Consider the following 18262-nt stretch of genomic DNA (forward strand, 5'->3'; position numbering starts at 1 on the left):
TCCAGAGTGAACAGGATCATACTGAGCAGGACCATGTGAGGAGAGAGGGCGAGGGAGAGCAAGAGAAGAGCCTGGACCAGTGTAGCCAAAATGGCTGAGGAATATGGGGGTCAGTGGCAGTCCAGTGTCTGGGCTGCATAGTTCAAGGTAGGGGGCGGGGTGTGGTACCCAGGAGGACCCTGTAGGGTGGGAATGGAAGGATGCTGGGAGAACCCGGCGGCCAGCATCACCTTTGATTGATTCATTTAATAGGCACCCCAGTTAGCCGTTTGTCCTTGGTTTGAGACCTAACCATAACATGATTAGAAACTACAAAACAAGCATGAGTTACAAAATAATTGGACGCTATCTGTAGAGGGCACAGACTAGAACGTTCCCAGACAAACAAGCCTTGGCCGGAGGTGCATCCCAGGGGGTAGGGGAGGGCTGCCCATTCCAGCTACCTGCCCCGAGGCAAGTCTCGCTGTCCACACCCCTGTCCCCCCCCCCCCACTTCTCGGCAGATTCTCCTTCCGTCTCTGTCGCGCTCAGATTCGTCCCTCCCATCTTCACTCCCGGGGGCTTTCCTCGGGGCGCCTGGGCTCTGCGCCCCACCGGCTTCGCCAGCCCCACCGCGCCCGGCGCCCCCGGCGTCCCCGTCCCGCCCCCTGGGCCCGCTGCACTGTGGGTAGGCGGCGGCGGCGGCGCTGAGGGCCCGCGGCTGAGGGAGGCCGTGTGCGGAACATGGCAGAGAAGCAGAAGCACGACGGGAGGGTGAAGATCGGGCATTACGTGCTGGGGGACACCCTGGGCGTCGGCACCTTCGGCAAAGTGAAGAGTGAGTGCAGCGGTGCGGGCGGGAGGCCGGGCGGCAGGTGGAGCGCCCGCGGGCGAGCCGGAGCCCCTGCACCTCGCGCAGCAGCCCGGGCGTGGGTCGCGGTGGGGTGGGGAGGACCCGCGTTAAGGACTATGCCTTGGCGGTCCCTGCGAGCCCCCGGTCCCTTCTTTACCCCTCAGCGCACTTGTCTGCAGAACTGGGCGACTGACCCAGTCTGGAGGGCCCTGGAGCATGGGGAGGATGGGAGAGTCACCGCGTTGGATTGGGAGTGGGTCTCCCACTCGTGCCAGGTGCCCTTCGTGGAGCGTCACCTGTGGCCTCAGTTAATCCTTCGTGTGGCACGGTCGGGGTATGGTTTTCACCTTAAAGGTGAGAGAACGCAAGCCCCAAAGCTCCAGCGGCACGCCCAAGGTCACAGAGAATTGGCAGATTCAGGGTCTGAAGTCTAAGATGTCCTCCAATTTTGGCCTTGCTGAGAGGTCCCTGCCTTCCCTGTACCAGGCCTTTGATGGTGGAGTTGACTGGGGGGCATGCCTAGAGCCAGGAGGTAGGGGGTTCCTCTGCTTGGGGTGTGAAATGCTGGAGTGCAGTAGGTTGTACTCCCCCCACGTCCCCATCTCTGCAGGTGGGTATGTGTGTAAAATGTTTGAGGAAGGCTTCTGGGGTCAGGGTTGCAAAATGATTTATTGTGATGGAATTTGTGGCCCTAGAGGTCAGGATTGCTTAGGCATGTGTTCTTGAGGTTTGTTGTTTTTGGTGAAGGGGTTGCAGTTAGGGTTTAGAAAACAGTAACAACAATGGTAGCAGCAAAACAAAACAACACACACACACACACACACACACACACACACACACACACACACACACACACACACACACACACACACACACACACGGCTTTGGAAATTTCACACTGTACTTTCTAGTTAAGTATTAAACTTTGCTTTCTTATTAGTTAATAAGAATCACGTGGGGTTTTGTTACCTGTCCTCTTAACAGCTCTTGTTAAAAATGCTTGGTAACAAGTTGGGAATTACCAGTGAAGCATTAGCTTTTTTTTACATTGTTGTTGCTGAATGAATGTTAGGTAAGCAGTCTAGAAATGTTATGCTGAGGAGGGAGAGACGCATCATTTCTCAACGACTGATTCCTGTTCTCTTGGTATATGTTATACCCATTTGTACAATGACAAAACACTGAGAGCTCTTAGCACACGTGAGGCACTGTTCCAGGCAACAGACTTCTAGGAAAGAACAAAACCTGAGCTTTCTTGGGGCTTACTTTCTACCAAGACAATCACAAAACTTGTGTGAAGCCTGAGACTAGGGGAGGAGAGGGCAGCTTCATGAGGTTGGCAGATTATAGTGAAGTGATCACACGTGGCCTCCCTGAGCGGGTATTTTTGTAACGACCTAAACTGTTGCTGAAATTCTTTGAAGTCTTGTGAAGGCTGTGAAGTTGAGATGACAATAAGTCGGGGTCTTAGAAAACCAGGAGATGGTCCAGAGGTTAATGAATGATGCTGAGACATCTTTGCTGAGAACTGCTTTGTTATGACATTGCACAGTTAAGCAGTTACTTTGCCATTTAGGGTCAGTTATATAACTTAGCCCCATATCCTTTCACATTCTGTTAAGTGCTTTTGTTTGCCCAGCCCATTGTCAAAGGATAATTTCAATCTATTTAGGTCACATTTTCTCTCTGCTTCTAAGCACCACCCTCCTAAAGTATAAACCTAACAGAAGAGACCTTTGGTTTATGAGGAAAATCCTTTTCCTGGAGAGGCCTGGTGGAATGAGCGACTGGTTGAAGTTTTCCTGACAGGATTTCATCTTCCCTAAAGGGACACTGTGGTGCGATAGTTAATTTTAATCATCAGATTCAGACAAGGTAGACTATTCTAGGAAGGGAATCTTGATGAAGGATCACCTAGCTTGTGGGCGCGTTTGTGGGAATCGCCTAGGTTGTATTACTTGAAATGAGAAGACCCGCCCATTCTGCGTTTGGGCCTTAATTGTACAAGTGTGGAGAGAGGGCTGAGCACTAGCAAACATGCTGCATTCATTCTCTCTCTGCTCTTGACTGAGGGTATGCCTGCTTCAAGTTCCTGCCTTGACTTTCCGGAAATGGATGGAGCCTGGAATTTGGAGTTGAAATATTCCCTTTCTCCACTGAGTTGCTTATAATCAGGGTGTTTTATGACAGAAATTAAACTAGGGCACGTGGGTCGTAGTCAATCCAACTCCAGTTGTTCAGTTAATTCAAGGGGCTGGTGAAACAAAGCATGTGCATTTAAAAAATACGTTTTTACTCATTTGACAATTTCATACTTTTATACAATGTGCTTTAATCAAATCCACCCCACACTCTCTCCCTTTCAACTCCTGTCATACACCACCACCACGTTCCATTCCAGTTTTATGTACTGCTTTTTAACCCCCGGAGGCCATGTGGTGCTGCCAATCTGTGTATGGGTACAGGGCCAACCACTGGAGCATGGGCAACCTACCAGGAGTCACATCTGAAGAAAACTAGCCTCCAACCCCCAGCCAGACGAGCAGCTGTCCACTGCCAGTAGCTTCTCAGCAATGAGTGGGCCTTCGTGTGCTCCTCTCTTATCCAGGGTGTATATGTATACATATATATTTAAAAACATCAAGTATGTTTTGCATATTATAAAAGCCAGTGATTGTAAGTGTACAGTTCAACAGTTTTTCTTTTTTCTTTTTTTGTGGTTTTTCTCTGTATTGTTTTAGAAGCTGTCCTGGAACTCGATCTGTAGACTAGGCTGGCCTTGGACTCACAGAGATCCGCCTGCCTCTGCCTCCTGAGGGCTGGGATTAAAGGCGTGTGCCACCAACGCCTGGCCAGTTCAACAGTTTTTAGTAATTTTGCCAAGTACAACCATCATCATTGTGGCTTAGCTATAGAACATCTATTTTGCCCATTTATAATTAATCCCATTCCTACCCATAACCCTGGCTACTACTAATCTATGCCTACTGTGTATAAAAATGTCTTTTCTGGAAACTTAGAATTGGTGTCATTAAATATGGAGTCTCTTATGTCTAGCTTTTTGAACAGTTTTTGAGGTTCACAGCTAGCACGACAAGTCACTGATTTGTTCCTTTTTATTGTTGAGTAATCTTCCATTGTATATATGTGGCACCCTGCACTCCTCATACAGTCACTAGCTGCTGGACATTGTCTTGAGTTACATGCAATTACAAATAGTGCCTCGATGCATTTTCATTTGCAAATCTGTATGTGGATGTGTGTGGTTTCCCTGAGGAAATACTTAAGAAAACAACTTAGAGGGGAAGATATCAGCTACGTTTAAGAGGTTTCAGTCCATGGCTTCCTGATCCCATTTGTCCTGTGTTGTAAGGAGGCAGAACACCATGGCAGAAGTATATGAAGCAAAGATACTTACCTGGTAAAAGACTGGTCCACCTCCTACCCCCAATAAGGCCCTCACATTAAGAGCACAGCAGGGATAGTTTGTTGTTAAAGACAGAACACTCATGGTCCATTCCCTTTTATGTGTGCTACCAACTAGAAACTTTGGGGATCAATTCATATCCAAATCTTAACAATGGGGACACGTCTCTCTCTCTTTTTAAATCTTGGTACTTAGGTACTTAGGAGTAGACTTGCTGGTTCCTATCATAGTTTTATTTTTAACTTTTTGAGAAACTGACAAACTTTTTTTTTCTATTTTTATATCCCTACCAACATTTTTCTTTATCAGTATCTGTTATAGTTTGTCTGACTTGTTACAGTTATTCCACTGGGTGGGAAATAGCTATTTGACCTTTTAACTTTGCATTTTACTATTGACTAATAGTATTGACCATCTTTTCATTTGTACTTATTTTCTTTAATGAAACATAAATATTACTTGTTCTGTTTTTTAGTGTTTTTTTTTCTTTTGAGACAAGGTCTCAGTATGTAGATATGGTTGTTATCTTGGAACTTGGTATGTAGACCAGGCTAGCCTGAAATGGCTAGAACTTAGTGTTTGTCCTGTATAGTAACTTATATTGGAATTTGATTCCCATACTGCATTGATGGTGGTGGAACCTTATGAGGTCTTTAAGGGGAATCAGTGCCTTCCTTTAGTGGGTTGAGTAATGGTGGGACAGAGTGTGGTTATAAAGCAACTTTGCCCTTTGTGGTCTGTGGCTTTCCCACACACTTGCTTATCCTGCTTTTCTGCTCTGAGTCACATACCATGAACTTGTTCCCAGAAGCTGACTAGATGCTGGCACCATGCTCGTAGACTTCCCCACCTCTGTCGCCACTAGCCAAAATAAACTTTGTCACTTAATAAATTACCTCCTCCCAAATATGCTGTATACCAGAGAAGACAGGCTAAGACAAGTTGTTCATCAACGGTTAAGCTGAATTAAAAGGATTAAAAAAAAATAAGCATTTGCTACAAGTCTCTTGCTGAACATGTATTGCAAAAAAAAAAAATTCTCTGTGCTTTGTAGGATTTTCCCTCCCTCCCTCTCCCTTCCCCTTCACTTTCTTTCATTTGATAGGAACTTATATATCCCAGACTGGTATCCAACTCAATAAGTTGCCAAACCTGGCTTAGAGTTTCTGATCCTCATGTCTCTACTTCCTAAGTGAAAGGATTACAGGCACGCACCAGCATGCCCTATTTATGAGGTTCTCAGACATGCTAGGCAAGCACTCTATCAGACTGAGCTACATCTTCAGTCTGATTTTCATTTTCGTAGTTGTTTCTTTTGAAATATAAACATTCTGAAGCTTTGAGTTCAAGAACAGCCTGGTCTACATAGTGAGTTCAGGGGGAAAAAGGGATAGGGGATCAAATATTTGATACCATTATTCAGCCTAGGAGGTCTGAAAGACTTGTGGCTTACTATATTTTCTTATGGATATTTGGTTGTTCTGACTTTTACATGTAATTTTGTGATGTATTTTTGAGTTCATTCTAGAATATGGTATGAGATGAAGCTAAAGGTTGACCTTGACCGTGTGGTAATCCACTTGTCTCAGCATGTTTTGTTGAAAACTCATACATGAATTGTTCTAGATTTACATGTTATAAAATTAATTACCACTATAAAACCTTAAAAATGGATTATTTAATTTTATGCGGCAATGAAGATGTGGAATAGAGGCGTGAGGAGCATTTTATGTACTTTCATCACTATTATGCTATTTAAATTTAATTTCAATTGTTGACATATAAATTTATTGATCAAAACTTAATAAGCAAAAATAGAGTATAGCTTTTATATAATAGCACAGTTCAAATTACTTTTAAAAGCATATAAACTCTTATTTGCTAATAGGTAATTAAAGACTTATTTAAAGTGAACTAAATTGAATTTTCTCCTTTATAGGGCTATAGTTTTGCTGGTTCTAGACAATGTCCTGGAAACAGATTATATGAGTTGACAGAGTTGAAAAGTAGTGTGTTTTTATCTCTTAAAAATTTCCCCTGAATTGATGGTTTAAAGCCACACCCACTTTGGGTAGGATAGAACTATTATTTGGAACTCTTATAGTTAGACCTGTCCTGTTCTTCTCTAACTCATCTAAAGGTGGTAGAACTAGAATAGATTTTTTTTTTAGTATGTGGTTTACAAAGACTGACTGAAGGAGATTTATATTTATACTGCCAATTATTCATTTAAAAAGAAGTGCTTGCTTTCCAGGTGAGCACTGCTAGGTGTGGCGTATGAGAGAGCTGTTACATGTGTGCAGCAGGAGATGCTTTGCGGTTGCAACAGTCTTTCTAGTCAGCACGGTGTCACCAAGAGCATTGGTTTTTCTGCTTCTCAAGTACTTGTCTATGAGGCCTGACTTTTGAGAAATTAAGTAAATATTTCACAAGTTCCCCATTTTTGAGATGGAAAATTTCAAAATGTAAAAAGTTCTAAATGGCCAGTTGGAAAGTTACAAGTTATACCTATGTTTTTCTTGATTTATTTTTTACTTATTGATAGTCTGAAAGCCCGGAACAGTTTGATCTCTGCCCTTGTTGTCTTTGTGTTCTAAAATAGAACATACATACTTATAAGGACCTTAATAACAAACTGGTTATTAAGCTAACTTGGAAAAGAAATTGATTTGAAATTGCTTGTGTTTAATTGCTGGCCTTGGTTTAATAGAAGTCGAATTACTTGAGAACAGAGCAGAAATGTAGATATGACACATGTAAGAAAAGGACAGTATAGCTAGGTATGGCGGTGCAATAAGCCTTTATCCCAGCACTCAGGCTAAGATGGGAGGATCATGGGTACCAGTCCAGGTTTGGCTACACAGTGTCTGCCTCAAAAATAAAACAAAAGGGATATACATGTGTAATTTTTCAGTGATGGAAGTCACAATCTTAAGTCTTTAAAAACTATTTTCTAATTACTACGCTATGTACACTTGAGTTTATTGCTCTCCGAGTAGTCTTCTGTTACTAGTGGTGGATACCTGGTGGACATGTCCGCAGACATGGCACTTGCACACCATCTGTAGTGTACAGATGTTGGAGTGTGATGACCTAGTGCAGAACTTGGCCTGTCATAAACCAGGTGTGGCCTGTGCCAAACTCATATGTTCCTTACATGGTTGTGAGAGGCACACGACAATATGAGAAGTCTGAGAATGGAACTTTATTTGATGAGAGGAATTTGTGAATAAAGATGCCCAGCAGTTCCTAATTGTGTAGATACTGCTCACTTTTCTCCTCTCCCACTCACCACTCCCAAGGCAAGTATAAGGCATGCTGTGTTCGTCTCATGGAGTATACTTGTGTCCCAGATTCCCTGAGGAAATCAGATATAGCTCCATGGACTTGGTCATGGTCTCGTGCTGACACAGCACTGTTTTCCCTCATTTTTGTTGCTGTCACTGCTTCTATAAAAACAGGGCAAAATGCTCACTTATCTTGTGGTTCACGTCAGCTTTGGCAATGCTCTGTATAGTAAAGCCACTCAAATATCCTTAGGCTCCTGTGGTTCCCTTAACGATAAGGAAAATATTTTGCAGAAAAATTAATTTTTGAAGTCAAGTAAGTAATTTAATTTGTTCTAGCAGAAAGATCTAACCTCAAATCCTTTATGAGATAATTAGTAAGTGGGTCTCAATGTTGAATGTTCTATAACAATGAGAGTAAACCTTAGCATATTTAGATCCAAATATGAGAGTAAGTTTGTGAATCAGGTCTATACTTTTCTATTTAAGCAAATGAGAAGAATATGCAAAGCGATGTTTATTTTGATGTGGTAAACCACCTTTATTTTTAGCATGGTGCTAGTGAGGAAGGAATTTCAGGCAGTTTTTATCTCTGCTAATAATAGACACTTTTCTTCCCTGCTTCAAGGGAGCAGTGCCCTTGCTTAAGTGGAGACCTGTTTAATAGTTCTCGCCTCTGGCAGATTTTCCTTTGTTTCTCTTGTGGTGCCTTTGCTTTTGAAACATTAAAAATTCTTTCTTTCAATGAATCATTCTTAGTTTAAAAAACTTTTTAAAAATTTAAATTTAGAAACAATCATATTTTATATATCAATCACAGTTCCCTCTCCCTCCCATCCTTCCATCCCCATCCCATCCCTCTTCTGCTCCATAGAAAGGGTGAGGTCTTCTATGGGAGATCATCAAAGTCTGTCACATCACTTGGGGCAGGGCCTAGGTGTTAGCCTGTATGTCTAGGCTGAGAGAGCATCCCTCTATGGAGAATGGACTCCCAATGTCCATTCATTCACTAGGTATAAATGCTGTTCCATTACCAGAGGCCCAATAGACTGCTGAGGCCTCCTAACTGACACCCAAGTGTAGGGGGCCTGGTTCCGTTCTATGCTGGTTTCCAAGCTGTTGTCGGTCTGGGGTCCGTGAGCTCCTCCTTGTTCAGATCAGTTGTTTCTGTGGGTTAAATCATCCTTTTATGTAGTTAAAAACACTAAGAAATTTGCATCTCTTATTCCAAATGGTATTGTGCTTAGTTATTAAAATATTTTGCTCATTAGGTTTTCATCATTTTATATATTATTAAAACCCAGCGGGCAGTGTTTTCATTCAGTACTGCTGTTTTTTCTAAATTGTAAATTAGCTATAAACCAATTAAATTTGGTTGCCACAGTGGGAAAATAATGAAATTGAATGTTTACATATACCCCCAATTCTTTTTTTCTAAATTCTTACTTTATTTGTACAATTCTAATAGTATGCATTGTTTTTGTTTTCCCTCTTTACTGTTTTAGAGTTGGTACTGTGTGGGATTCCAGAACTGATTTCAATTCTCCCAATGCAATTAATGCAATAATACCACCAGAATTTATTATGGATTTGCTGTGATTAATTATTGAATGCCAAGCACAAATATTATTGTTTTTTTTTTTTTTTGGTTTTTCGAGACAGGGTTTCTCTGTATTGTTTTGGAGGCTATCGGTCCAGCCCAGCCTCGAACTCACAGAGATCCGCCTGCCTCTGCCTCCCGAGTGCTGGGATTAAAGGCGTGCGCCACCACCACTCGGCTCACAAATATTATTGTTAATGTGGCTACAGACATTACTACAAAGAGCTGACTTACTAATTTCAACGAAATGAGAATGTTAGCACAATTTGCTTCAATGATTCTTGTTTCCTACTTATGATGTGATGAGCCCATCTTCTCCCAGATTCATACCAGGTCCTCTCTTCACAGCCTGTTTCCGTGCTCTGTGAATCATTAGATATTTTCACAGCTGTATTGCATACTATCAGTTGATTTCGGTATGAAAATTGACTTTGTTTTTCAGAATACCTTTGTGATTAAGATGAAATGTGTTCTGGATGGTTTATTGCTGCTGGATAACTGTTCTCAAAGAAGTTAGGTATGATCAGGAAGGGGATTCTCTGTCTATACTTGAATTGTCTTAAAGATTTATTTTTATTTTTAATCATATGTGTGTGTGTCTGTGTCTGGGTGTGTGTATGTGAGTGCAGGTGACTGCAGAGGTCAAAGGTGTTGGACCCCCCTGCAGCCAGAGGTGTAGGCAGTTGTGACCCGCCTGACACAGGTGCTGGGAAATGAACTCATGTTTTCTGGAAGAACAGTAGATGCCCTTAACCATTAAGTCATCTCTCCAGCCCATATAGTTGAGTTTTTATAAGTGATTTTGAAATGGACTCAGATCCAATAAGAGTTGCTGTTTAGGATGTCAAGAAGCTAGATGAAATAACTAGTAGACAAACCATAGAATCAGACTTTTAACTTAATAGAAAGTTTGGGTTGCTAGAAACCAGAAAAGTGAAATTCAATAGTGGCAAGTGTCAAATCTAGCTCTTAACTTAAAACCCAAACCAAAACACAGGTGGTATATAGCAAATAGAACAATTGGTAGTCGTTCCAGAGACTTAGAGTTTTAGGTGACCACAGGCTTAAGAACTATATTTTGAGAGCTTAAATGATAAAATTGTTGCCAGGTGGAAAATAGATGTGCAGAGACAATGTTAGTTGGTTGTGGTAGAAGTAGTTTTGTTTTATTATACTTTGTCAAGTTTGGGATAACAGGTTCAGTCATTGGTGTTACAGCTTGGAAAATAATATAGGCAGTTGTGATTTACTCTGAAAGTAAGATTTATCTTTAGGAGAACTCCACAAGTGTGCTGTGTGACCTTTTGTAGAGGAACTGTGATGGTTTTCACAGTCAAAAACCAGGTATGCCTGTGATTTAAGCAGCTAAAGTACCATCATCTGGAAGAAAGAGTCGTCTAGTGATGCCTTGGAGACTGATGCAAGGAAGTTCATTATAAGCCACAATTAGATTTGTTTCCAGGCACCCATACCATGCATCAATGAGATTTCTGTCATTGACCCACTTGCTCAGGTGTAGATGGTTGTCCAGCAGCACGGCTACTGCAGACTACATGGTTTACATAGAAGGTAGGCATCGCTACCCTATAATGATGTGCTTGTCAGCTTTCTAATTCTGTTTCTGGGCATCCATTTCCCTAGTGTTATTGACATCTGTCCTGGCTATAACTTGTGTGAAATCAGCTTTCTAGTTAAGAACAGCTAAGAAAACAGGAGAAGAAACCCCAAATAATTACACAACCATCTGTTTGAAGACAGCTAAAAATATTTCAAGGAAACTCTCTGAGGAGAAAAATCCACTGGAGTAAGCCTGATGTTTTGAATGGTTTGCTATGTTTTGAGGATGCTGAATGTGAGACATCATGCAGAGAATAATAGCCAGAAGAGAGATAAACTGAGCAGTTCTAGTTCTGAGAAGAAAATGGAATTATGTTTTTCAGAGCCAGTCCTTGGTAAGCATGTGAGTTTATGGTAGCAATACCTGGAAGATTAAAAAAATTCTGTTTATGGTCAGGTCAATGCCAGAATGACGAAGAATATCTACTTGTCTTCTCTAAAGGAAAGGAAAATCAAGTGGGGTCTCTACGGATGTTCATACACAACATTCAGCATTCTAGGAGAGGTCTGTGACAATAGGACAAGATGAAAAGTGATTCAGATTTTCAAGTTACCAGACATGAACTTTAACCTAATCATATGCTCAAGATCAAGTTTTTTTCCCCAGTAGTAATGGACAAAGAAAATTTGTAGAACTGAAAAATGCAGTAATCAAAATAGAAATTTCTAGGTGTCTTAACAGATTATAGTCTACTGAAAAGATCAGTGCACTGAATGATATAGGTCAACAGAAAACATCTGGATTGAACCACAAAGAGACAAAGGATTGAAAGAATGGCTATGACACAAATTGGAACACAGTGAAAGCCCACTATGTTTATTATTGGAACCTCAACAGAAAAAGTTCAGTGTAGGTCATGTGTGAATAGGAAAATAACCTTAGGTTTTCCTTTTTTAAAGTGATATTTTAAAACATTTCAATTATACGTATGTGTATGTCTCTGTAGGGGTTTGTGGCATATGGATGCAGTGTCCACAGAGACTAGAAGAGTATATCAGATTCCCTGACCTGGAGTAACAGGCAGCTGTGAACAATACCTTATGAGTGCTGGGAACTGAATTCAGGTTCTCTGCAAGAGCAGTACATGGTGTTGCTGCTGAGGCACCAAGACTTCAGCATTCTTAGATTTTCCTTCTTTAAATTTCTTGAATGTATACTAAGGCAAATAATGCAGTTTGTCTACCAAACATTTAAAATTATTATCATTTATTATAATCATTATTTGTGTGTGTGTGTGTGTGTGTGTGTGTGTATAGACATAAAAGTGTCTATGTGCCATGGGCCATGGTTTGGAGTCTGGAGGTCAGAAGACAATTCTTGCCAACTTGTCTGATGTGGGGAATTTTGAATTCAGGTCATTAGGCCTGTGTGCAAGAGACTTTATCTGTTGAGCCATCTTGCCAGCCCCTGATGGGGGAAGTCCTTCTGTGTATATGTTTGTCTTATTTGTTGTTAAATAAAGCACTGTTGACCAATAGGGAAACAAGATAGTTGGGACTAGGAGTCAAGGGGGATTCTGGGAAATGTAGTCAAGAGTAGAGAGTCACCATGTGATCCTGGGAGGAGAGGATACACGAACCTGGTGTTCTCTGTAAGATAAGACCTTATAGAAATATATATTGATCATGGGTTAATACTTAAGACAGAACTAGCCAATGATAATCCCTGGATATTGACCGACAGCATTGTAACAAATAGAGTCTCTGTGTGTTATTTTGGGGGCTAAAGTGGCAACAGGACCCAGGCAGGAATCCCATAACAAACCTCTAGACATAATATTTATGAAGATGGCCTGTAATCTGATAATTGATTGGGCTGGAGAGAATATGGAAAAAGTGTAAGGTGATTGTTTTTACCAGAAACATACTTCCAGCTTTCATTTAAGGTGTCTGTTCATAATGTATACACATGGTTTCCCACTCAAGTCTTTTTACTAGAGTCAACAAGGTCCACTTATTGAGTCTCACAACCTAGTGTGCCCTGTGTGAAGCCTGGGCAAGGAAATAACAGTTCCATGTTTTAAGGATGTGTGATCAGCTCTGGCTTTTAAGGACTCGAGTGATCACACTATATTGTTATTCTGTATCATCTGTATCCTAAATCCATCTTTGAAAACTAAGTAAACTGAAATCAACTTAGTACATTTACTGTCTTTTAAATACTGCTTTGGATTCAAGAGCAGTGATTGTCACAGGATGGGCATTGCACAGTTGTGAAGGGAAAGAGAAAGTGGACAGGAGTGATTTTTGAAGATAAGAGGTGAAAGAAATAAACTCCCAACTTTTGCCATTTGAAGCAGGGGGTGGGGGAACTTAAAAATAAAGCAACAATTTTTGTTTGTTTTCAATAGATACATTGAATTTGTTGCCAACATAAGCACAGCAAAGGACACACCAAAGAGAATTATCCAGTAACAAGAAAGTAATCCCAAATGAAAGCAAGAAGCCTGTCTTAGTTGGGGTGGTTTTATTGCTGTGAAGAGACACCATGACCATGGCAACTCTTCTCAGGAAACATTTAACTGGGGCTACTTACATAACTGAGGCTTAGTCCATTATCATGGTGGGAAGCAGGGCAGCATGCAGGCAGACATGTGCTGGAGAGGGAGCTGAGAGTCCTACAACCGGAATCGCAGGCAACAGGAAGGGAGAGCAACATTGGGCCAGGTTTTGGCTTCTGAAACCCCAAAGCCCACCTCCAGGGAGATGCTTCTCCAATAGTGCCGCTCCCTGTGACCCTGTGGGGACCATTTTCATTCAAGCCATCACAAAGTCCAAAAGGAAATAAAGGGCTGACAGAGCAATAACTAAATAGATGACTATTTAGATATAGATAATATGTAATAAAAGTCCATCCCCCAAGGTTTAAAATATGTATCAGAATTAAACACAAAGCAAAATGTGAGAGTAGACCAATGTGTTCTGAAGCCCTTGAATTATCTGAGAAAAATAAAACTTCGAATTTGTGTTCGACATTAGAGAGTCAAGGCTGCATATTACAACCTCAGGGGTAATCTAAAAAGTGAAACCTAAGGACTCTTGAGGTGAAAGCTAGTTTTGTGTTTCACATTTTGTAGAGGACTTTAAATCATCCCATAACTCATTATAAGAGATTTTATGGAACTTGAAATTATATTTATTCAATATATTAAAAGAAAATCATTTTCGCAGTTAGAGGTGATTCATGGAACTGGAGAGGAAAAGGAAATGAAGCTTGTAGAGAGAGCTGCAGGAGGACACAGACTCAGGCCTGGGGCTGGACAAACACGAGAGGGTGTGATTAGTGACTGGCGGTCATGTGCCTGGCAGCGTCTGCGTTTCCTGAGCTGTAAGGACGGTCAGAAAACTTAGATCCATTATCCATGACTGGAATGCTAGTGTATCTTCTAGCATTTTAAAATAGCCTCGTCTATGCTGATGGACTTTTTCTGATTATGATAAACATTAAACTAATCTTATGGAATCTCTGGTTGACTTACATTTTAAAGAAATATTTTAAAGTTAGTCTAAAGCCAGCATAAATAAAAAATTAAAAAAAATAAAGCAGAAGCCAGGTGTTGTGGCACACTTTTTTATTATTATTTTAATTTTAAATAGCTTGTTTTACATGTCAATCTCAGTTCCCTCTCCCTCCCCACCTCCCACATTCCCCCACCATCCCGCTCCCCAGCCTTCCACCCTATTGCCACTTTCTTCCACATAGGGGATATCTAGAGTTTGTCATTTCACTCAGGGCAGGGTCCAGGCACTTCCCTAAGAGTACAGGCTGAGAGAGCATCCCTCTTTGTGTTATGGACACACGATATGTGTTTGTATGCCAGGGATAAACACTGATCCACTGCCCAGGGCCCCATAGGTTGCCCAGGCCTCCTCACTGACTCTCACACTCAGGGGATCTAGATCAGTCCCATGCTGGCCTCCCAGCTGTCGGTCTGGGGTCCAAGAGCTCTCCCCTGTTCAGATCAGCTGTCTCTGCTGGTTTTGCCAGCCCATTCTTTGCCAATTTGCTCATCGTTGGTCTCTCTCTGTCACTGGGTTCCTTGGGTTCAGTTCAGAGTTTAACTGTGGGTGTTTGCCTCTGCTTCCATCAGTCACTGGATGAAGGCTCCAGGATGGTTATAGACATCAAGTTCATTATCAGGAATGGGCATTCGAGGTGGTCTCCCCACTATTGCTTAGCTTGTGGCACACAATTTTAATCCCAGCACTCAGGAGGCAAAGGCAGGTAGGTCTTTTGTAAGTTTGAGGCTACCCTGGTCTACCCAGTGAGTTCCAAGACAGCCAGGGCCACATAATGAGATACTGTCTTAAACACCACCCCCTGCTCAAATTAGAAATCACATACCTTGAGGTTAAAGAAATTAAGTTAGAATTTTCACTTAAAAAAAAAGTCCTCAGGCCTTTCCTGAAAGATTTAAAATAGCCTGCCTTTTCTCTGCCTCTTCCCTGTCTTTTTTGTGCCTTATTTTCTTAATTTATTGCCATTGAACCAACATTGTTTCATGTTTTATACTCTCCACAAAATACAATTTCTACTTATTTTCAGCATTCAAAGCAATTCTATTAAATTTTTTTATTTAAATTAGAAACAAGCCTGCTACATATGTCAATCCCTGCTCCCTCTCCCTCCCAGCCTCCCATGTGTCTAGGCCGAGAGCACATCTCCCCACGTGGAATGGGCTCCCAAAGTCCATTCATATGCCAGGGATATAAATACTGATGCACTACCAGAGGCCCCATAGATTGCCGAGGTCTCCTCACTGACATCCATATTCTGGGGGTCTGGATCAATCCCATGCTGGCCTCTCAGCCATCCATCTGGGGTTCATGAGCTCCCCTTGTTCAAGTCAGCTGCTTCTGTGGGCTTCACCAGCTCTGTCTTGACCCCCTTACCCATCACTCCTCCCTCTCTGCAACAGGGTTCTAGGAGTTCAGTTCATTGTTTAGCTGTGGGTGTCTGCCTCTGCTTCTATCAGCCACTGAAGGAAGGCTCTAGGATGGCATATAAGGTAGTTATCAATCTCATAATAGGGGAAGGGCATTTAAGGTAGTCAGCCTCTCCCCTATTGTCAAGGCAATTGTTTGCATACTTCAATAAAAAATATTTACTGATCAAAAGAATGAAAAATAAATGCCCACGCTCACATGGTCTTTTGAGATATGTGAACTCACCCTTTCAGTACTGAATATATGCTATATGTGTCTTCAATGAGAAAGAGCAAAACGTTGAGCAGAAAGATAAGAAAACTGAAGGTTGGGGAGGAAATGTATGTGAATTAAGTGTCAGGTTTCAGATAAGAAGAGTGTTGATGATAAAAAATAAATCATCTGGCTGGACAATGGTGGGGCATGCCTTTAATCCCAGCATTCAGGAGGCAGAGACAGGCCAGCTTGGTCGAATTCCTAGGCAGCTAGGGCTACTTAGAGAAACCCTGTCTTGAACAACAAAAACAAACAAACAAAACCCAACAAACCAAACCAACAACAACAACAACAACAACAACAAAAACCCCACCAAAACAAAGCCCCAAGCCCAAACATCTGTAATTGTTAAGGAGATTAGTGCCAGCAGAGGAATCTGGCACTCAGCACTGGGACAGCAGGAAAGGTCCTCAGAACAAGAACTCACAGAAGGCTTCATTTTACCAAAAATCAAATTTGTTTGAAAGGAGGGAGACTAAACTAAGAATGATACTGTAGGGGTCCCTCCCCCATCAAAAACCATTTCCTAGGAAGGTATTTCCCCAGAGTCAGCATACAGTGGCCAGTACATCACAGTTCCAGAGAGCCACAAAGGCTGAGCAGTGTGTGCCAGGGTCAGAGTTCCTATATGTACTTCAGGCAGCAGGGCTGAGGGATGGGGCCACCCAAACTCCTTGAGCCCAAATGATTCCAAGAACCCTCAAAGCCAGAGTGGAGCTGTAGGATTTGGTGTTTACCCTGATGAATTTTCTGTCTTGCTTCAGTCAAGTCCTTTCTTGCTGTGTCCCAGAGTTCCCTTTTCTAATGGTGATGTTTATTTTGTGCTTTTGTATATTGTAACAATGTAACTTCTTTGATTTTTTTAAAGTGGCTCCCAATTAAGAGATTACCTCGAGTCCCAGCAGAAGCTGGGATTTGGGAATTTTAAACAATGTGGCAATGAGTAAAGATTACAGGGACTTGTGAAATTAGATTGGATACATTATACATTGTCAGACGTCTCTGAGTCTATGAGGACAGGGTGGAAGGTTATAGCTTAAACTGTGTTTGTGTGTCACTTGGCAGTGAGGAGGTTGCGGTGGCTAGTCTTGTTTATCAGTTTGATAGGATTTAGAATCACCATGAAAACAGTTCTGAATATGTCAGTGAGGGATTTTCTAGAATAGCTTAATTGAGGTAAGAAAACCTACACTAAATGTGGTCAGCACCATTTCACAGCCTAGGGTCCTGGACTGAGTACGAAGGAGAGAGATGGTGGAACTACAGCGTTCAGCATTCATTTCTCTGCTTTGTCAGTGCAGATGCAGTTTGACCAAACACCTCAAGGTCCTGCAGCTATGACTTCCCTACTGCATTAGTCTGTGTTCTTGAACCGAGAGCTAAAGTAAGCCCCTTGCTACTTGAGTTGCGTTTTTTAGGTATTTCGTCACAGTGTGATGAAAGTGTTCTCCTAATTCCTAGTGTCCTCTCTGTCACCTAGACAGGTTGCCATCTACCGTCTGAGTTTGGAGTATTAAATATGCCCCTACAACTCTTAGTATGGTACTTAGTCATAATCCAAAAATAAAAAGTTTACTGCTTTCACAATCGACCTATCTTCAGAGAATTCAAGGACTTCGTAAAAAGGAAATTTGGAGAAAATCAGTGAGGCTGTTTCGTTTCATCACCAGCAAAGAAGAAAGGAGCCTTGTGCTATTTTGGCAGGAGCCTGGTGATTGTAGGTGTTAGAACATATATATGCACATCAGGTCACTCCTGCCTCCCGGAATTAAAGCTCTAAATATGCATGAGTAAAGGCCAACAAACAGGGCCAACTTCTGCACCAAGTTCTAACTTGTTGATAGATTTAATAACCTTTGGTTTGTCATAGTTTAGGTATTGATTCAGTGTCCTAGTTTTTTTTGATCAGAATCCCTTTGCATATCCCTGTTTGGCCAAAACTACTATGTAGACCAAACTTGGGGTGATCCTCCTCCCTCTGCTAGGAAGCAAGGCATATACCATTGTGTTCAGGGCCTCCAATAGTTCTCAATTAACTTTAAAATTACATATCCTGCCTTAGTTACTTTCTTGTTCCTCTGGTAAAATACCTCAGAAAAAATGCAATGTAAAGAATATCTTTAGTTACAAAGATATATAGTCCACTGTGGTGGTGAAGAGTATAGGGCAAGGGAAGATACAGTGTTGGAAGTCTGACTGAACACATTGTATCCACATTGCATCAGGAAGCAGAGAATGAACAGGAAGTGAGGCTGTGTAATAAAACCTCAAGAGCCATCCCCAGTGACTTACTTCCT

The 18262-nt window shown here is 41.7% G+C and overlaps 1 protein-coding gene across 2 annotated transcripts in view; it reads left to right on the forward strand.

Annotated features, from left to right (window-relative positions):
- The first annotated feature begins 676 nt into the window (after positions 1–676).
- Prkaa2 (protein kinase AMP-activated catalytic subunit alpha 2) overlaps positions 677–18262 on the forward strand; it is a 60984-nt gene continuing 43398 nt past the window's right edge. The window contains exon 1 of one of the 2 annotated variants that reach the window (XM_040757046.1): positions 677–817. In XM_040757046.1, coding sequence (XP_040612980.1) covers positions 724–817 — 94 coding nt within the window. In that variant the 5' untranslated portion in view covers positions 677–723. The remainder of the gene's footprint in view (positions 818–18262) is intronic. The other variant, XM_040757047.1, reaches the window with a different exon arrangement.

Source organism: Mesocricetus auratus, unplaced genomic scaffold, assembly GCF_017639785.1.
Source record: "Mesocricetus auratus isolate SY011 unplaced genomic scaffold, BCM_Maur_2.0 Super-Scaffold_100014, whole genome shotgun sequence".
Taxonomy (NCBI): Eukaryota; Metazoa; Chordata; class Mammalia; order Rodentia; family Cricetidae; genus Mesocricetus; species Mesocricetus auratus.